Genomic DNA, 22,051 nt, shown 5'->3' with positions numbered 1-22,051 from the left:
CGCCGCCGGATAAAATAAGTATCGGGAGCATTTCAGCGTGCAGCCCTCACTCCTTTGTTCCATACTTGGGAAAAAAAAAACAAGAATAAAAAGAGTGTTTCATGTTTAGTAATTGTTTTTGACTCTATCCATTTATAAAGGGTTTATTGGACCTAAAGAAACAAAAATATGTTTCTATATATGGGATTGCATCAATGAGGATCTGGTATGAGCTCTATCATGCCATAAATGTTTATTGTAGAGTCATACCTAATTATCTTGAATAGTAAGTACATTATTTATTTTCATTTTTATTTTCTTCCCCCCCCCCCCTTTTTTTTCTCCCCAGTTGTATCCGGCCAACTACCCCAACTCTTCCGAGCCATCCCGGTCGCTGCTCCACCCTCTCTGCCAATCCGGGGAAGGCTGCAGACTACCACGTCTCCTCCGATACATATGGAATCACCGGCCGCTTCTTTTCACCTGACAGTAAGGAGTTTCACCAGGGGGACGTAGCGCATGGGAGGATCATGCTATTCCCCTCAGTTCCCCCTCCTCCCCAAACAGGTGTCCCGACCAACCAGAAGAGGCGCTAGTGCAGCGACCAGGACACATGTCCGCACCCGGCTTCCCACCCGTAGACACGGCCAATTGTGTCTGTAGGGATGCCCGACCAAGCCGGAGGCAACGCGGGGATTCGAAACAGCGATCCCCGTGTTGGTAGGCAACAGAATAGACCATCACGCTACCCGGACGCCTGTAAGTACATTATTTTGCTGTAGGTTACAAGTTGCTGCCCGGTGAATGCAATAAAAAAACTGATCGACATTGTCGGCCTCTCTACAGTAGACTCACCCCTTTGTGAATGCATGTGCAATGTTTGGTTAGACAGTTATATTTGCTCAAATATTGTGCAACTCTTTTCAGTATAGATGCAAGCTAAAGCCTGTCCTTACACAAAGGGAAATTGTGTAGATAGAACGGTTAACATGCGCTCTTTCTGTGGGTCGCTCTCCAAATCAAACCAGCTCCTGGAAGCCGAGCGGTGCACACTGGTTAACTGATGGTGTCAGACACATTTAGCAGTGTGAAGTGAACATTTTCTTTTAGATGAAGAGCCAGAGTGATGTGTTGGACCGCGTGTGTGCCAACTGTTTGATGTTAAATTACCAGCTAAGATATTTATTGCAACTGCAGTATTGGGTTGTGCAAGATTTATTTTTACATTATATAACAAAAATGCACTCTGATAAAATGGACCTGCTGCAACATTTGGAGCATAATGTTGTTTGTGCAGTATCTGTTTAACTACATAGTATAGTATAATAACAGCCAGCTTCTTTAATGGAACCAAACAGAAGATCACCGCACTATATCTGCCTCTGTCTTTTCCTGTAGGGAGGATCAGGTGATTTGGGTCCAGAGTTGAATGTAATGCCATTTGTGCACCCACTGTTAAGTTTTTCTATTGCTGGGTGTGAGAAAGGTTTGTGGGGGGGGGGGGGTCTCGAGGTGTTTATGTGTGCAGTACTTTTTCCCCCATCTGCAAAAATTGACATCACACAAAATAAAGTTAGCTAATTATGAAAATTTTTTAACCAGTTGTAGTAATAGTCCAGTAATATACACAATTATTAAATTCAATGATGAGAACTGCTAAAAATACTTTATAATTACCATTTACTGAATGGTCACTGACTATATACATACACACACACACACACACACACACACACACACACATATATATATATATACATATGCGTGAAAAAAAGTTTTAATACATTGCGGTACAGGCCTGTTTCATGCGTCGTGCACTCATCAGCTGCTAATTAGCAGCCGATAAACTTTTTTTTTTTTTCCTGTATCTGTATTGATATTCCGCTCCTCATTAGTTGAGCACTTATGACAACACCATTGACGGTTTCGGGGAAAAAAACGCTATATACATAATATATGAAAATCCAGTAGGTCAAGTAAATTCCTTATGAGACAGTAGAAGCCTGTTTCATGCTGTAAGCAATCATCAGCTTTCAATAAAGCTACTCCTTTATTGACATTAATTAATTAATTAATTAATTAAGGAGTAGCTTTATTGAAATTGAGTGTAGATTGATGAGAAAAAAAAGGAAAAAAAGGAATAAGGCTGTAACATAATAAAATGTGGGGAAAGTGAAGGGGTGTGAATACTTTCCGGATGCACTGTATATATCTCCATCCATCCATCCATCATCCGAACCGCTTATCCTGCTCTCAGGGTTACACACACATACACACTCATTCATACCTAGGGACAATTTAGTAAGTCCGATTCACCTGACCTACATGTCTTTGGACTGTGGGAGGAAACCGGAGCACCCGGAGGAAACCCACACAGACACGGGGAGAACATGCAAACTCCACACAGAGGATGGCCTGGGACAACCCCCAAGGTTGGGCTACCCCGGGGCTCGAACCCAGGACCTTCTTGCTGTGAGGCGGCTGCGCTGACCCCTGCGCCACCGTGCCGCCCATATATATATTTATTCTCCGTGTTTTCCCATTTTACTTTGTTTAGACCATAAAATGTTTTGTTTCAGTTGTAATACTGCAAATATGTGTTATTACTTTTACATGTGCTTAAGTATTTACACTTGCATTGAACCTCAAGTTCAAGCACGTCCCCAAAGGGGGAATTTGGTTGTAGCAGGGGGAAACAAACGTTTCAGCACAAAGAAACCAAGACAGACAAAACAAACAAAACAACAACACAAAAGCTGTTTTCTACAATAATAAAATGTAAAATAAAAAACAATAGGCTACAAACAAGCATGTGAAGGAGGTCATGTTATCAACACTGGCTGGTTATATGTGCAAATTTGCAAATTTAGCAATTCAATAGCTCCACTGACAAAAGACAACGCGAGCACCTTTGATTTGTGAGACGAGACCGTCCCGTCGACCAGCGGGTTGAAAAGCGGCGAAGGAAAAAGGATGATGAGAAACATAACAGCCAATCCCCATCGTACACATGGACTCATACTTCAGGTCTGCTTGCTGTCTTCAAAGGAAAGAAGGGAGCCCAATTCTTTCAAATCAGCCGCACAATGCAAGAATAATCACCCCTGAGTGAACGCTTTCCGACGGGAACACGCGTGCGTATGTGGGGCGCTCTCTCCGACACCGCGTCCTTTCAACACGGGCCCCATTACAGACAGCAGACACTGTGGTATAATGAGTATGGGCTGTTTATGAGAGACGAGAGGTTATTACTAGCCCCGTGCTCGCGGGGGGAGAGGCGCATCACTCACCCTGCCAACCTCCACCAGTTTGGTGATCATGACGATGCTGAAGCAGTTCTCCTGCCACACCATCCTCCAGAAATCATACACCGTCTCCTGCTTGGGTCCTGGTAGCGGGGAAGAAAGAAAGAATAAACACACGTCAAAGCCTGCCCCCTTAAAAATGGGAGTTGTTTTGTTGTGCCGCCACCTGTCTTTCTGACCTAACGGTCTTTTCTTACGTGGCAGGGCACTGATCCGCGGAGAATGTGTCATCGGCACAATGACGGGGGGAATTCCAGACGGAGCAAGGTGCACGGCGGAGGCGACAACAGCGGCGCCTGAATACGGAGGCCCAGAGGGCCACAGCTCGTTCATGTTCATGTGAGGGGCGAGACATTTAGAACAGAACAGAGCACTTCAAAAGGAACCAACGCTTCCGAGGTCGAAAACACCGCCGGCGTCCCTTTTTCCTTCCGCCGGGCTCTTCCCCAGACTGACGCAGGAGAACCCGTCAGCGTCGGCTGAAGAGGAGCAGACGAGCCCACCTTTAGTGGTTTACGGGTGGCAGCTCTGTGGCCATAATATTATAAAACCTATTTGATGAGGGGGTCTGATCCCCAGGACCCTTTAGGGGTTTAGGCACCTGAGGGAAACCTTTCACATAGTGTAGCCCCCCCGCACACACAGTGGCTTTGTATTTATGTGACAAAGGAAAAATTAAGGGCTCTCATCCCCTCGCTATATGAATGGCCCACCTCGTGTCACGAAGGCTGTGAGGCTATAATTAATGTTTAATTATTCATCTCTTCTCATGATTAATTCAATGGCATCAATCACCGAGCCTTCGCCAGTCGGTGGTCATACATGCCGTCACCTTTAGATGAGCCACGGAGGCGGCTTCGCCATCGGACCTGGCAACAAGCAGGTTCACTGGGTGATCATTTTTCAATTTATTGCATGCTGATAGAAGAAAAAGGGTTCGGACCGTCCAGGACGCACACACGCACAGAAACATACACAGAAACACCACAGCCGTGCTGGGCTACTCACCCTGAGTGGCGATGAAGTGGTTGGATCGATGGTAGCCCTGAAATAGAGAAGTGGGATGACATGCTGAGTGAGCCATCTGTGCCTCAGGCGCCGCTTTAAGCCAGAGTCTCTCTCTCTCTCTACACCTCCCCCCACCCCCCTTCCCTTCATCTTTTCTGCATTCTGTTCTCCTACTGACCCACTGCCTACAAGCATCCTGTCTTTTGTATAATCTCCAAATGTACTCTGTCCCACAACCAAACCATTAGCTTGCCGCCGACACGCCGGAGAATAAGGTAGCGACGCTGTTCGGGCAAGACCTTGTGAACATCTTTGTGAACATCTCAAAGAACAGCTAACTGATGTCTGGGGAAAAAAAGAAAGAAAGACAAAAAAGAAAAGAAAAGGGATTTGCCTAGCACTTGATTTTATGTAGAACTTCAGACTGCTCGACTCACTCGTGTCTAAATTCCTCTGTCATGATCGAGATGCTAAAGGCGCAGACATTTCAATTTCGGCATCCAATTTACTCAACAATTTGACTTGGACGCTTCAGTGCCCAATAAAAATGAATCAGCGTTCATCGCGGACAATGCACACCGAAAGTGGGATTCGTTTTGCTTATACAGATGAAGCAACGCTCCGCAAAAATAAAACTTTTGGTTTTTTTTTTTTTTGGAAAACATCTCATCATGGATTCTTCTGTTACACAACCACCTGTAAACTGTGTTGTCTTCAAAGCAGTGGTCAGAAAGACTCTTAACTAAACAGCCCCCCCTTTTTTTTTCTTCTCAATTGCATATGGCTAATTACCCCACTCTCTGAGCCGTCCCGGTCGCTGCTCCACCCCCTCTGCCGATCCGGGGAGGGCTGCAGACTACCACACGCCCCCTCCGATACATGTGGAGTCGCCAGCCTCTTCTTTTCACCTGGCAGTGAGGAGTTTCACCAGGGGGACATAGCGCGTGGGAGGATCACGCTATTCTCCCCAGCCCCCCCCCCCCCCGAACAGGTGAGGCGCTAGTGCAGCGACCAGGACACATACCCACATCCGGCTTCCTACCCGCAGACACGGCCAATTGTGTCTGTAGGGACGCCCGACCAAGCCGGAGGTAACACGGGGATTCAAACCGGTGACGCCCGTGTTGGTAGGCAACGGAATAGACCGCCACGCCACCCGGACGCCCCTTAATTAAACAGGTTTAACATAAATGCAGGATATCATGACCGGAAATGGGCAGGTTTCAGACTACATCGTGCATGCATTATGAAGTACTGCGATATCTTTATCTCACAGGACATGACAGCCTTCGCGCTAGATGACAAGACATTTTCTTACGATGAGTATGGGGTGTTCATGGGTAGTGAGAAGACGCCTCCACAGCAGTGGAGAGGAGGAAGCGCCGAGACAAACACACCTGAGGGGAGCATGAGGAGGCACAGGCCGTTCGCATAAAACCCAGCTAGCTGTTCAACTGAGGGCCTCGTAAAAACAGCCACTCCTTAATCCCCTATGAGCACCGCATCTGTTCCCACCACGCGGGACTCTGAAGCCGTGAATGACTACTGCGGTTCATGTGAAACATTTCCTGCCCTTTTTTTTAATTTTAAAAGGGGCACAGCAGGAATGCAAATCTACTCGCATCACGGTTAGCTGTTCTAAACCCGGCCCTAATAGTATTTCATGATTCCAGGAAGACTTCACTGAAATGGAGATGGATTAGGAAGGTCAGGACTGAATAGAACGAGCCTGGCATACCCGCTCATATTGAGTCAGTATGATGAAGCTATCCACCTTAATAACGGATTTTTTTCTTTCTTTTTTTTTTTTTGCAGAGGACATCTCCTGAATATGTCGAGCCTGTCCGGGTTGATGATGGATTGCCAAACGGATTCACCCTAGGTCAGATAAAAATGGACACGCTTCAAAATGGAGATGGATGACCAGCACTGTAAGGCCTACTATCCCCAATCCCTCTGGCCCCGGCTAACACTATCAGCACAAACACTACAACGCCTTCGCTTACATTGGTAACCGTAGCAACTGAAACCTCCCGAGTCTTTGGCCCCCCTTATGAACACAAACAAAAAAGGTGCACGGGGCTCCGCCGTGCAGGAGATGACACATCTCCTATGTGCTCAGGTAATACCGCGGGTCAAAGGGGCATGGCTCTTTCAAACGTGCTCCATCCCGAGACACAAACACACACCTCCGGGAATTTGTTTTACACCATTACGGGGATATCGTACGCGGTACCGCCAAACAGTGGCTTTATAAATTGTAGGAAAAAAAGGGGAGGCACTGGAAGAGGAGAGGGCAAAAAGGGGTGAAAGGAGAGCAATGGCAGGCAGAAGACAGAGCAGTGAAGTACTTACTTCCCTGTTAATCCGAATCTACAGGGTCCAAAGTCGAGGAGGTGGGGAAAAGGGAGTAGAAAAAGAAGAAGAGATATAGGCTAGTTAATGAGAGAAGCTTATGGTAACTACAGTAGGGAGTTATGGTTACACACAGGAGGAAAGGGGAGCTGTGTGTGTGCGTGAGTGTGGGTGTGTGTGTCCATGCTGTGCATGCCTATGTATTGAGATCTTCTGAAAGCCCCTCACACTACACACTCTATGGATATTTTAAGCACTGTGTATGAGGGAAGCTGCCGTGCATAAACAAGAAACTGATTACTTCATTAAGCCATATAAACCAAATCAAGCAACAAAAAAAAAACGGAGCAAAGATTTTGGCGATAAGTGACGGAGAAAGAAAAGAATAAATAAGCGCTTCTCCACCTCTGCTTAGAAAAGCAAAAACAAATTTCAGAGGAAAAGAAAAACTTTTTTTCATTTCATCTTTGGTGAAATAATCCCAGGCTGTCAAGAATACGCTCCCCCCGTGGCCGAGCAGTTATCACTCGGAGGCACGGTTGACCTTAGAGAGAGGCCGCGTCACTGACAGCGATGACACTACGGTGGCCGCTGAGCGGTGTTTTCCCAATAACGCCTGGCCCTCTGTGTCGCACACAGTAATGGAGACTCCTACAGCAGCTAGAGTCACAGCAGCCTGGCTGTTTTTAATGCCCTGTCAGGCTCATGAACTCTCTAAAAGCATTTCCTCCGCCGGCCATTTTGTCCAAAACAGAGGGGAAAAAAATGTATTTTAGTGTCAAACATTTTGATGATATTAATGGACACGGGAAAAAAAACAGCCCCAAATTTACGGCTTGTTATTTTTTTTTTCTTTGCTGAGATAATATCACTTTTGTTCAAACAAATGCATTAGAGCAATTTTGAGCAGAGGGTTGCCCCCCCCCCCCCATAAAGATCTCATCAGCCTGATGTACTGCTAGCTGTGAGAGTGCGTTCACGGAGTGCCGTGTTTACTCCAGATCAATTTCAATACAAGTCCGGCAAGGGGAATTTTGGGAGCTGATGGGATTGTATCCAAGCGGCAAATAATCTCCCTTAACAGAAATAACCAATATCATCATAGGAAAAGTTCACAAGGTAAAACCGCAAAAATACACATTTAAAAAAAAAAAAGCCAAAAATTGCACATCCTAAAATAGAATATCCTATCCTCTTTTGGCAGGTAATGCCTCATTATGCACTATTTGGATTTATTTGACTTGTTAACACCGTAGATACTGCTCCTCTGGTTTCGGCGATCACACCATCCTGTGCTACGTGTGGATGAGAACACGTATGTAGACTGGACTGTAAGGCACGAATGAAGCCTATCACATCCGATATGATCAGAGAAAACGTTACTGCGGCGCTGCAGCCTGACAGACAATTAAGGTGAGCAGTGAGAGGGATCAGCTCTTCCTGATCTATCCAGAGATTGAATGACATCAATCACATCTATTTTAATTCGGCGGATTAGTGGTATTTTACCGAAGGGTTTATTCCCCTACATGGTATTAAATGATTTTATCCCGTTCTGTATTGATAAAACTGACAAGAGTTAGGAAGGGTGAGGGATTTTGGGAAATGGGGCTGTAGTGACTGGCAACAATGACCTCTGGCAAAACACCACAAGGAAGAGTTGTTTGATTGGATGAAGGCCTCTAACAGTAAACATCTACCAGGTAAATGCGGGACAGCGGATTAGCTGGTTTCAGGTGCAAGAGAGATGGACGGTGGTTTTGCAGAGCATGCGAGGCAGAGACTGTGGAGCGAGTGGGTGTGGGTGTGTGTGTGTTTACAACATTGGACAGCAACAGAAAAGGAGGATTAGACTCACATCAATGTAGTTAGCATTAATATAGTCTGAGTTGGGGTCTCCCAACAGCGGGTGGAGCTTGACTCTGTGGCGGTCATCTGAGGTAGATAAAATAAAGAATAAATCAAATCAGAGATTGAAATTAAACATGCATTTCCAACTTGAGGCCCCGGTTAAGTGTAAATTTCTCCATTCTCATGAGTTTTTTTGTTGTTTTTTTTTTCGTTTTTATTTTTACACTTGGTGTTAATTCTACTTACATCCCATCAAGGTATCGTGCCTCCCTTTGGTTTTGTCTTTTTTCTTGGTGCAGTCCCAGCCATCGAAGAAGCTCTGGAAATGGAAGAGAGACACTTGATGCCCATTGCAGGTGCAGACTCCTCTGTACATCAACCACTCAGCCATCTTGGATACGCTTTTGCCTCATTACAACGACGCTTCAACAACTCTTTTCCCTTGTTTAAATGCGATAAGGAAGATTGCATTTCATGGTTATCATGCTAAAAATCCTATCAGCTCATCCTTCAAGCAAAATTGAGGCATAAATCAAAAGTGCAGTGCTATTGTAACCATCTTGAGATAAGGAGCGATTATGTTTTACATGCGTGATAAGTAATCAAATGAAACACTAGGGCCATCAGCATGAGAGCTAATCTGCTGCAGTAGTCGTATAGCATGGCTGCTAGTAGTCGCTAGCCATGCCTCCCCCCCCCCCACACACACACACACTTGTATTCATTGTTTTAGCATTCCCTGTAATTATTGGCGAGCCATAGGCTAGCCAGTGATTAGAATGACTGGGTCAAGTGCACAACCACTGAACATTGCTGATGCCTTGAACCAAAAATTAATTTTTATCACAGCAGAGACACGTTAGTTGAAAACAGTGCTCAGCATAACCTATCTTACTAAATGCAGACAGCAAATTAAGTTCTCGTTATCGGTAATATTTATCATGAAAACCGGAGCTGACTGATGGTGATGCCAAAGTTTCCAGTTTTGAAACTCACGAGGAACTTTTTAAATTAGCAGCTGCACATAAACATATCACCAGCCAATACTTGATGCCCCACATAATATAATGAAGGTAGTGGGACTGTCCAGCACATTCCTATTCACGGCTCCTCAGCCTTGTTATGACTTATTCAATTCAGCGACACATTTCCCTATTCAGTGATATTCACCTGTCTGCTTGGCAACATCGGCAAGCACTGGCTTTTGCACTTCAGCCATCGTTGCACGCAAACATTTCCCCTGTAGACTCACACACAATAAGCACATGTGCACACACCACACATGTATCCATCCACATGTGCACAAATATACGCAAATGTGTACACTTCCTACTACTTCTTTTCGAACTTGTCACAAATAATCTGATGCATATGGAGAATTGTTCGCTGTTTTTTTTTTTTTTTTTTTTTTTCCCCCCTTTTTTTCTCCCCAATTGTACCTGGCCAATCACCCTGCACTCTGAGCCTTCCCAGTCGCTGCTCCATCCCCTCTGCTGATCCGGGGGGGGGGGGGGGGGGCTGCAGACTACAACATACATCCTCCGATACATGTGGAGTCACCAGCCGCTTCTTTTCACCTGACAGTGAGGAGTTTCGCCAGGGGACATAGCGCGTGGGACTACCACGTTATCCCCCCCCCCCCCCCCGAATTGCAGTGACCAGGACACATACCCACATCCGGCTTCCCACCTGCGGTAGTGTTGTACGGTACACCGAAATTTAGGTACTTTTCCGATACTTTTTGTTAGAAACGGTTCGGTACTAGAATGTCCCAACGTCCGATGTGTCTCCAGTGAAAGTGAACGAGAAGATGAAATGTATAATTTGTCTGAATTTGCCACTAGGTGGCAGTACCGACAAGGTAGCCAAATCAGGCGCGTGTACGGTCTATGGTCAGGGGACATGCGCCTGCGCATTCATCACCGTTGATACAGCGTGAGCCTCAGTCTTGAACCAGTGCCTCTGCCTCAACATGTCTAACTGAAAACAACAATGTGGCATTTTCAGAGTTAAAAAATGATACCTCCACGCCCTGTACTGGTTAACAAAACGGGCTGCCGAAGTCTACTGTGGGATTACTTTGCCTACAGAGCCGACGGTGATGGTGAACCCACTGACATATCGAAGCCTGTGAGCAAAAGGTGCGTCGTGCAAAGGAGGAAACACTTCAAACCTCACCACGCACTCCAGAGACAGACACCAAGACCTCTTCAGGGAGTACAAAACACGACAGGTGAGCAAATAAGCTAGCTGGCTAGCCAGCTGGTAGGATGGTGATGCTAGATTATATGAGATATGTAGCGTATCAATGTCAAGCCTACTCTGTATCGTAAACAGCACGACAAGCGTATTAGAAAATGAGTTCCAAAACGACAAATGTATTAAGGTACAGTTATTTGCAGTGGCGCCCACATGGGGTGGCCAGGGGTGGCCACGGCCACCCTGATACTATCCCCGGCCCCCCCAGCCACGAGTCGCATATGCAGAATATGCTTCTGATTATGCATAATATGCTTCTATCTGATATTTTACATTAGGTGCTGCTCATTTAAATCAATAATGTATATTTTTCCTAACTCTCATATTGACAGTTTTCAACTAGCCTATACAGTATACTACAACAGCATCATAGAATTCCCGAAATTTTGGTTTTGGTGTGCCACCCCAAGATTTTCAGTGGCCCCATTTGGCCACCCCTATGAAAAATTTCTGGGGGTGCCACTGGTTATTTGGGGGTCTCATTTTTGGTGCTTCTTAAAACTAAAAAGCTAAATTAAATATCTTAAATGTTAAATAGCTAAATACCATAGGGCTACTAGCCACATGTGCTGCCATGCCAGTTCCGACGGCCCATTATTCCGAAACCCATAGTCCGAAAAATGCCCCATTGGACCGGAAGGGAATTTGTCCAACAGCTCGTTATCCCGAAAACAAACGGCCATTGCTCCGAAGGCCCGGTGTTAAACCAAAATCCGTGACCCGTCAGATTATGTAACCCTGCCCAAAATGCGCTATCCCCCCCCCCCCGATGCTAATCCAAATTTTAACCACACCGAATCCACGTCAAAAATTAACCGTCTCCAACAGAATGCCTAATCTTAACCATATCTAATTTTATGCCTAAATTTAACCGCATCGATCTGACTGCCGTATCCTGTCTGAAATTGCGTGTTTTAAAGCATGGTCACATAATCTGAAGGATCACAGATTTCTCTGTAACATCGCCGTGGGTCTGGACGGTTTCGTGCTTGTTACTTTACTCCCATGATGCTTGGCGGCTGCGCCACCATTATTGCGTCGAAGTAATATGGTGTTGTTCTAATTTAGACCAGAAACATTTCAAAAGGAGACTGACCAGGGCCTTCTCAGACTAACCAGGTCCATCTCAGACTGACCGGGTCCTTCTCAGACTAACCAGGTCCTTCTCAGACTGACCAGGGCCTTCTCAGACTGACCGGGTCCTTCTCACATTCTGTAATTTGTCACGTGAGCTACACAAGGCGCAGCATTGGCGGGTTTACTGCCCCTCCACTTTAGGAGACCAGAGCAGGCACAGACTCCATTCACGTCAATGAGAGCTGTAGGGGTTTTATTTTTCTTTACCATTGAAATTGAGGTAAACAATGGACCTTCCCTTGCAAACTGAAAATGTTCTGAACATTTTGACACTAAATCAATGGTTCTCTGACTTGTAGATCCAGCGAAAAACAAGTTTGTTTGGGGCTTTTCCAGCCATCTCACAGTGTTACAAAGTTGTTTATAAACGGAACTCAAAAATGTGATCAACCTTTGTGGACGCTCTGTTTCTGATCTATTAGGTGTCAAGTATCGAATCAGTATCATTTCAGTTTCAAGTATTGTTTCGGTATCGAGTATCGTGATACTAAACTTGGTATTGGTATCAAAGTCAAAATTTGGGTGTCGTGACAACACTACCGCAGATACGGCCAATTGTGTCTGTAGGGACGCCCAAGCAAGCCGGAGGTAACGCGGGGATTCGAACTGGTGATCCCCGTGTTGGTAAACAACAGAATAGACCGCCACGCTACCCAGACGCCCTTTGTTCGCTGAGTTTGATGTGTGGATTTGTTGATCACTTCAGATTATTGGCATTGGCTTATCTGTATGTTATATCCTGATTATTTACAGTGAAATAAATCATCATTCATTCATGCAATATACACAGATATACACACACTCAAACATACAGATACGAACACAAGCACACACACACATGCACGCACACATGCGCTCTTTCACTAGTCTGCCCCTGTGGTTTTTCAGCCACCGGGAGAATTTGGTGAAACTCTGCCCAAGTCTGCATGCTGAGCAGGGGATTACAACACAGTTCTCTCCCCAGAGAGGTAGGAACCAGCCAAATCCTGCCCGGGATTACACCCTCCTCCGCACTTTTCCCTTTTCTAACCCAGCCTTCTCTCTCGGGCTCCCCCCTGGATCTCTCGATCTCTTTTCAACCCCTTCCACCTCTTCCTTATTTCTCCCTCCTTCCTACCCTATATTCTCGATATCCAACCTCTGTGTTCTTTTTTTCCCCCCATTTCTTCACTCCCACTTGTCCTAAGCCCTCTGGTGAAAAGCTGAGAAACAAAATGAAAAACACAGTGGAAGAAAGAAAGTGTGTGTGTGTGTGTGTGTGTGTGTGTGTGTGTGTGCGCGCGCACGCACTAGTGAGACAGAGAGAGCATCTATAAGAGAGAGCTGGAAAGATCCATGGAAGATTGATTAGAAAGTCTCGTCGGCAGGGATCAGTGGGGTAGGTTGGTTAAGAGGATCACATAAAATGTGGAATGAAATGAGATGAAAGAAATTAAGAGAGAGTGAAGTGCAGTGCCGACTCAGAAGTGTATGATCTTGAAGCGCAATTTGAAAAACACGTTTTTTTCCCCATTTTCACAAGTTGATATTAACTTCCCTCCAGTTTCCATTACATGATGCAAGCTCAACACTACTTTACATGACTGCGTAAATTGAAAATAACGGTGACAGACTTGGATTATGTTGCGAGAGCTCAACAGAAATCTGCGATGAAAAGTTTGGTTTTTTTTGTGTAAACATGTCATTTAGTGGCTTTGGTCCCTGCTGCGTTTAAGATTTGAATCAATGAGTCCGTCATCCTTCATAAACTCAGCCTCCGGGTGTGAGCTGATGATATCCGCTGTTATGTTCTCCTTATGCTCGGTTGTTGTTGTTGTTTGGTGTTTACTTGCGGGTGTGTGGAAGTGGGAATTCTACTGTAGTAACATCACTTGTCAAATACACGGGTCCCTTTACAACTCACTGTAGAGAGCTGATCAATGTCTGCGCAGTGCATTGCTATTCTACTGGGAAATAAAAAAAAACAAAAACAACTATACCTGCAAGGAGAGTGTAATACCATACTCCTCATCATTTTCTCGGTGATGGGGAGAGACACTCCATCAGAACACGCCAGGAAAACTGGAAAAGCTGCGTATTGATTTTGCGAGCGGGTGTTTTTTTGCCTGAGAGGGACAGTTTAATGAGTCTACAAGCAGCGCTCCAGAGGGAAAACCGTGAACCGTAGGAATAAGATGTTTTCTCTTTTCCATAAATGTCAGACCATGGGTGACACCGACGACGTTCTCCCAAAGGGTATCATCTCGGGTACAACGTTATTCCACCCGAGGGGGACGTATTTGGGGGGGGGGGGGGGTTGGCACTCGACAACCGGCCCTGACTCGCACAACTAAGCATGGATTACAGCCATTACAACAGAAGGAGGGGGGGTAAGAAGTGCTCTCTTGAAAAAAACATCTCTGTACTCATGATTTATTTAACGGCGTTACATGGTAGGGGGACGCCAACCGGACGGGGACCGGCCAGGCAAACTAGAGTGATTTACATATACACTTGAGCCGTAAGCCGCTTGGGATCAACGGACGCCAAGTCCCCGGACAATACCGGATCTAATTACTAGGTTTGATTTCACTATATAATTCTCTTATTAACACCGTGCCATGAAAAAAACACATTCGAGGCGCTATTGTTCGCGCATCCCAGCCTGGTGTTTAACTTCGGGGATTACCGAGCGCCGAGTAAGCGTTCTTTAAACCAAGCATTGTACTGACGCCGAGGATACACACAGACGCCGCGCTTCTGAGAGAGGCAGTCAATTTAAGGTCACAATCCAACAAAGCCAACTGCTCTCTCTGCTCCCTTCCTCCATTTTTCTCTCCTCACTTACCCTTTCATCTGTGCTCCCTCCCACTTAGTCCTCCTCACGGTCCCTCGCCTCGCCTCGCCGCCGCCCTGCAGCCAGCGGGCTGTGGGTGGGAGGTTCACTAGCAGGAGCATCTCTGGGGATGTGTAACCTCATCAGGCATGTCACCGTGACAGAGGTCTTCCCTGGACCCAGATGATGATGATTTATTCATCAGCGCAGTGACAGTGTGGTCCAGATGCCTTTTAACCCCGCTAATTAATTTCAGCGGGTTGCAAAGAGGACACGTGGACCATGTCAAAATGTGACTGATGGCCTGCTGCACCATTCAATAAACACCAAAAGAGAAAAGCATCCGGCGCACTGAACACGGCGTCTAAGTTAGAAACCGTTAAAAAGTTTTGTGCAACCGGGCGGCTGCTAACCGCTTTGAATCAGTGACACACCAACTCAATGTTCAGGGCGTTCGGTTTTGAAAATGATATTTAACGTGCCCCCTTCTGTTGAGAGTTGATAGCCTCTGCTGTTATAAATTATAAAGTGCTGTTAATTATAAAGGAAAGGTGGAGGAACTGTCTTGTACTTGTTTATTCATGGCTCCTTAGTTGCGTTATGACCCATTCGGCTGAGCAACACATCCAGCCATTCACTATAATTCACCTCATCTTCATGGCGAGTTAGTTACCATCCATGGGTGTACAACAGTTGCTAAATGAATCCAATAAATCCTTGTAATACCATCCTTGGAAATATAATAGCCCCGCAACCTCTCTTTTATCGGTGCGCGCAGAACACCTGTGCACTGCAAGCCATGCTTTTGTTTTACTGGGGTTTGTTTTTTTTCCTGCACATCCCTTCTTTTTTTTTTTTCAAAAGGGTGAGCGCAGCTCCTCTTTTCCTCACCTCATACTCCTGTTTGAAGCCGTAGCCCTCAGCGGTCTTCATCTGGTTGATGTGCTGGAGAAGGTCAGCCACTCGGACCGCGGGATGGAGCTGCCCCGTGTGGTAAGGAGAGCCTTTACGCCCACACTGATGCCTCGGGGAGCCTCCTAGCAGGCTGCTTGACTCATTCACTGAACTACGAGCCTCACCTAGACCACACACACACACACACACACACACACACACACACACACACACACACACACACACACACACACACACACACACACACACACACACAGAGTCACATTCAGGGACAAAACAGTTCCAGAGGATCTGATGGGAAAGTGCAACTGCAGCTGAAATTCATGTAAAACAGTTTATGATATAAACACACGATATTGAACACAAACGATGCACGGTTGAAATAATTAAGATTACAGTTACAAACATAAGTAGCGTGTCATATTGGGATTAAAAACTGCATACACTAACAACTATTATTCAGTTTTTTTGTTTTACTTAATTTTGGGGGGGATTTTCTCCACTTTTTTCCCCTCCCAGTGTACCATGTCCAATTCCCTGTTCTCATTGGGGCTCGCCATTGCAGCAGCCCCCTTGGGAGGTTGGGGAGGGCAGACCTCCAATATAAGTGATAGCAGCCAACTGCAGCTTTCTTTGGGGGAACTTGACACGATTTCAGGCTCGCGCCATTTCTCCCTGATCTGCCCGCAGCTGTACAGCAGCCAGACCACCTGAAGGAGTCACGAAATGCCATGGCGGGACACGTGATCCCTACCGCTACCCCGTCCAAGGAGCACTGCCAATTGCCCTTCCTGCAATGCCTGCCCGAGCCCGAGGCATCACTGGGGTTAAGGACTGTGAACTTCAGCATAGGAAAGGTAGTGTATTAGTGTTTGTTATGCATATCTTTTATAGGGTTTGTTTGTATTGTTGTGTTTAGTGTCTCTGTCTGGTGTGGACATTTGACACGAACCAACAACAACAAGCTGGCCAGGGTCGTCAAAACAGTGGGAAAGATAGTAGGCCGACAACAAAAATCATTGGATACCCTCTACACTACAGCTGTACATAGGAGAGCTTTGTCCATCATTGGCGACACTAAACACCCCCTCCATACCGAGTCTGAGTTGCTCCCCTCAGGGCGACACTACAGTGTACCCCTGGCAAACAAAGACATCTATAAGGGATCTTTTGTTCCTAGTGCAATAAATTTGATGAAAAATTGCACCCCCCCCTTTTCTCCCCAGTTGTACTTGGCCAATTACCCCACTCTTCCGAGCTGTCCTGGTCGCTGCTCCACCCCCTCTGCCGATCCGGCGGGGGGCTGCAGACTACCACATACCTCCTCCGATACATGTGGAGTCGCCATCCGCTTCTTTTCACCTGACAGTGAGGAGTTTCGCCAGGGGGATGTAGCGCATGGGAGGATCACGCTATTCCCCTCAATTCCCCCTCCCCCCGACCAACCAGAGGAGGCACTAGTGCAGCGACCAGTACACATACCCACATCCGGCTTCCCACCCGCAGTCACAGCCAGTTGTGTCAGTAGGGACGCCCGACCAAGCCGGGGGTAACACGGGGATTCGATCCAGCAATCCCCGTGTTGGTAGGCAACAGAATAGACTGCCATGCTACCCGCACGCCTCTACAAACTGCACTCTTCTGCGCTGAATGTATGCTGTACACTGTGTATGTCGTACAGTCGTGTGTGATGTGATGCTGTATTGATGCAACGTGATGTTTTTGTTGTATCTGGCGAGACCAAAGGTGATTTTCTGGCCTCAGCTAGACAATAAAGTTCTGTTCTGTTCTATTCTAAATATATTTATTTCATAATAGATACTGTGGGGAGATGATAGAAGTTCCGTCTTTGATGATGAATGAAACAGACACAGATCTGAATCACTGTGAAAATAATTACATGTTTTCTTTTTAGGCAGACTCACAATAATTGAAGAAATCAAGATGAGAGCATGTCGACCAGAATTACAGAAAATTACTTTTCACTCTTTTAATGATGTTTACCTGCTGTAGGTCAAGGATGACTGAGAAAACCTTGTACAGAGTATTTTGTTTTAAGAATCAATAGATCATCTTCCACCCAGAAGAGTTCAAGGGGTTTGTTGGGCGATGCTATAAAAGATTGCAAATTGAGATATGTTTGGGGTTTTTTTTTTGTGGATTTTTCCCGCTATTTCCCCTCAATTGTATCCGGCCAATTACCCCACTCTTCCGAGCAGTGCCGGTCGCTACTCCACCCCCTCTGCCGATCCGGGGAGGGCTGCAGATTACCACATGCCTCCTCCGATACATGTGGAGTCGTCAGCCGCTTCTTTTCACCTGACAGTGAGAAGTTTCACCAGGGGGATGTAGCGCATGGGAGAATCATGCTATTACCCCCAGTTCCCCCTCCCGCCTGAACAGGCGCCCCCCGACCGACCAGAGAGGGCGCTAGTGCAGCGACCAGGACACATACCCACAGCCGGCTTCCCTCCCGCAGACACGGCCAATTGTGTCTGTAGAGACGCGCGACCAAGCCAGAGGTAACATGGGGATTCGAACCGGAGATCCCTGTGTTGCTAGGCAGCAGAATAGAGCACTACACTACCCGGATGCCCAGATATGTTTCTTTTAAAGTTTGATGTTAGTTTGTATAGAGGTGCTGTACACTGTTTTTTGTGTGTGCATATTTGTGTCCCATGCATATGTGTATGCGTGTGCTTGTGTGTCTACATGTCTAAGCGTATTTGTCTTACTGCGAGTGCCACAGGTGTGTGCATCCATGAAAGAAAGCGCCATTCTTTCATCCTCTTGCAGGGTGCTTTGGTCAGTAAAACTCCGCTCCATAGAGCCCATATGGCTCTTCTCCTGGCGGTAGGTAATGGGTGTCTTATTCATGTTCACTGGCTTCCTATTTTATGGAGAGGAATAAAAGATGACAAAAAGGAGATGGAGAAATAGAGACAAAGTGAGATAGACAGAAAGGAGAGTGCAGAATATTTTAGACAGAGGCAGTAACACAGAGTAATGAAAGAAATAACATGAGAAAGAAAGAGGACGATGGAAAAAATGGGAACAAAGGGAAAAGGGCCGAAAAGGAGAGCGAGTGGGGGAAATGGGAAAGGAAGACAAAGAAAAACTGCTTTATTTTTTTGCCTCTGCAACTTGCAATTGACAGCGGAAGCACAAGCATGTGTATGATGGATTACAAAACGATGGGAAATAAAAGGGGTGGAGTCACTTACGGATAGTAAGAATAAGAGTAGAAGTCCCTTCTGGCGAGTGTGCAGGAAGAGGAGGAAAAAAAAGAAAATCAAGAGAAAGAAGAGATGTAAGATGCAAGCAAGGCCAGCTGAAGGTGGGATGCATTGATTATAATGAAAATGGGGACCCTGCATTATGAGCTTGGCTGTGCAGGCACCCTACATGCATACTGTAGAGACAATGCAGGCACTGCAACACCAAAGCATGGCAAAGCAGAAAACATGTCCTTTTGATTAAACATGTCTCAGTATTACACTTTAATGAGTAAACCATGCAGCTTCCTGCCAGAGAAAATTTGGCAATCAATTCTCTAAGAACTAACTTCATGGTGGCTTAGGAGAGCAATCTGGATTGATGTGCAGACAAGTGCAGACTTCAGGATCCACATTGTTCAACGTGATCCCGTGTGGCAGTGCCATTGATTTGGCAGTGATCGGTGTAGCCTAAGTAACTTCTAAATTGGCATGGCATTATTTCAGAATTTCGGATGTTTCATTTGGGCAAGAGAAGTTAAGCCTCGAGTTTCCCTCACACTAGTCTACAGTTGCAATTGAATAAAATGCAGAGAAAGGTGGGGTGGATGATCTAGACCTTTGGGATCAGGCTAATAATCTCCAAAAGCACACCTTTTCCCTCCCAATTACCATCTCATTTAAGGGTCAGCCTACTGCTTGGAGTGTGTAATTAAGTGGCTAATTGAATTGCATCCGCCCTTAATTAAATACTTCACACTCAGATAAGCTTTGCAGATGAGAATTGTTTGGTCCCTCTGGTGCACCATAAGGGAGTGAAAACAATGCACCTCTAACTATTGTTTCAATATCTCTGCTAAGCAACTATGTCTCTTCAAGAGGTTCAGCAGATAATTTTTTTGCACACTGTTCCCTAAAAAAGTAAAAAAAGACTGTGAGAGAAGATGGTGTATGATGAACATATATATTGCATCTGATATGGCAAAGTGCTTAGCAAACACAGGAAAGGCCCTGTTTTTTCTCCTTTGTACCTTGAAATGCCCATTCTCATTTATTACGACTTTCCGCTCAGCAGCTGCCATCGGCCACTTACCCTTTCTTAATAATGATGATGACAGCACCCAACAAAAGGATTAGGACCACCAGACCTCCAGCACACACACCCAGGATCAGCCCCATCTCTTCAGAGTGTTGGGAGACTTCTAAAGCCCTACGGTGGTCTTTGCAAGCCGCTAATTGGAGAAACAATTTAAAATAGGGGGAAAAGATACAAGTAATGAGAAACAAAAATGTCAATAAACAACATTCAAGATGCAAATTTTAACCTCAAAATAACTATTAATGATAAACAAATGGGATATATTATACATTTTAAGTCTGTCTATCAATGATCCTCTGTGTAAATGCCTGAAATTGGATTTCAAATAATACTTGGGACACATAAAAGCAAATATCATTTGCAATGAACACGGCAAGTAATGAGCAAGATTTCGGCCGTCAAATTGAGGCTAGCATTCGCAACACAGGTAAACCATAGCTATAAAAGATTTGCTGAAAGCAATATGAAGATAACATATATCAAAGATAAACATGTGGCAGAACATCTGCATTGCTTTACCACACTAGCACTATTTTAAGGGAAATAAAAAGGCAGAGAACGGCAGTTGACCTCTCATGTGGAGTGCTAAATAGAATGCAGGATGTAGACATTTTCTACGCAGTACTTTAACCGGTGAGCCCATCCATAGTGGGATCATAATATCGTGGGTGTCAGCTATCCGATTTGCAACAAGTTACAAAAGGAGTGCTTCAAGGCTCAGTGCTTGTCCCACTTCTTTTCACACTATACAACCTCACTTGGTCCAATCATCTCAGCACATTGTTTCTTCTACCACTGCTATGCTGACGACACCAAACTACCTTTCTTTTCCACCAGAAGAAACTAAGGGGACTACCTTGGGGTGATGATGAACCACTCCGATTCCTGTTGCTTTGCTCTGTACAACAGCTCCATAAAGGAGAAAACTTTGTTGCTGGCTTTTGGAGCAATTAAAGGTACTATACCAACTTAACTGCAAACTCATATGAACATGTACACTACTGCTCACTCTCTTCATTCTGTCTCTGGAAGGCTACTGTCTATGCACAATTCAAAAGGGCTCAGCTATAGGTTTAGACTTTTCTCTCACCTGGCCTCAATGTGGCAGAATGAACTCCCATGTTTCATCAGGGCATGGAGATGTATTTCATTAAAGAAAGCCCGAAACATTTCTTCTCCAGGCCTACTTTAAGCCACAGACAGTTTCCCAGCATTACTGCAAAAGTGATATGTGGCATGATATGCGCTATTGGCAAAGATATTACTATTAGAGTTTTAAGACGATTGTAGGTTGACGAAACTATATCCACTAATTGCTGACTCTCATGTATGTGGAGAAAAAGCGAAAAAAAACAGAAACAAGTTATGGAAAAATGTGTCAGTCTACTTTGAACCAGCATCTTGCCTGGCTTTAAAATACCCAGCATACATAAAACCTTCACAAGGACTGAGGAAGGCAGACTAACTCTTTATGTAGAAGTTGATCATCTTTTTGACAAACTATTACAATTAGAAAAACATATTTAAAATCTGTTTGCAAACTACTGATATATCACATTTGTAAAAAATTTTTATTTACATTTGGCATTTCCTCATTTAGCCAAGAGGCTGTTTACACCTGTCATTAACATGCGTCTTTGGTGATCCTATCACAAGTGGACAGCTCTAAGTACAGGTATGAATGCACCCAAGGCACCCTCAATGCGTCTTGAGCGCCGATCGCTCACACATTCAGAAGTGGCCTGGGACGCATTTGTCAACATCGCATTTGAAGTTTACACGCGCACATGTCCCAGGCCACATTGAAGGACTGCCTAGTCCAAAGCCTTGTCTGGGTTTACCGGACTAAAGTTGCACAGGAGTGTAAGTCGCACTCAGCAAAAAATGTGTTTTTGTGAGGAAAAAGACATATATAAGTTGCTTCGGTGTATAAGTTGCATTTATAGGATGGTACCATAGAAATTGAATGACAATAGAACATACATACATTCCCATTCAAATCAAAATACAGGCTCGTCATAGTGGTGGCCAATTTTATTTGAATTGCTGCCACTGCAAAAGCATATGACCATTGTAGTGGGTATAAACCGACTTGCGACGCGTCACGGACTCT

General features: G+C 45.3%; 1 protein-coding gene across 1 annotated transcript in view; it reads right to left on the bottom strand.

Annotated features, from left to right (window-relative positions):
• Window positions 1-22,051, bottom strand: part of ptprub (protein tyrosine phosphatase receptor type Ub) — a 224,877-nt gene that overhangs the window by 26,977 nt on the left and 175,849 nt on the right. Inside the window, exons 14-20 of the mRNA XM_056286802.1 lie at window positions 19,933-20,071; window positions 18,360-18,514; window positions 15,601-15,788; window positions 8,745-8,817; window positions 8,506-8,582; window positions 4,293-4,329; window positions 3,270-3,367 (exon numbers count right to left, since the gene is read on the bottom strand). Coding sequence (XP_056142777.1) covers window positions 3,270-3,367; window positions 4,293-4,329; window positions 8,506-8,582; window positions 8,745-8,817; window positions 15,601-15,788; window positions 18,360-18,514; window positions 19,933-20,071 — 767 coding nt within the window. The remainder of the gene's footprint in view (window positions 1-3,269; window positions 3,368-4,292; window positions 4,330-8,505; window positions 8,583-8,744; window positions 8,818-15,600; window positions 15,789-18,359; window positions 18,515-19,932; window positions 20,072-22,051) is intronic.

This window comes from Lampris incognitus, chromosome 9 (genome assembly GCF_029633865.1).
Source record: "Lampris incognitus isolate fLamInc1 chromosome 9, fLamInc1.hap2, whole genome shotgun sequence".
In the NCBI taxonomy this organism is placed as follows: Eukaryota; Metazoa; Chordata; class Actinopteri; order Lampriformes; family Lampridae; genus Lampris; species Lampris incognitus.
Note: the sequence above shows the minus strand (reverse complement) of the source record. Positions and strands in the feature narration are given on the sequence as shown.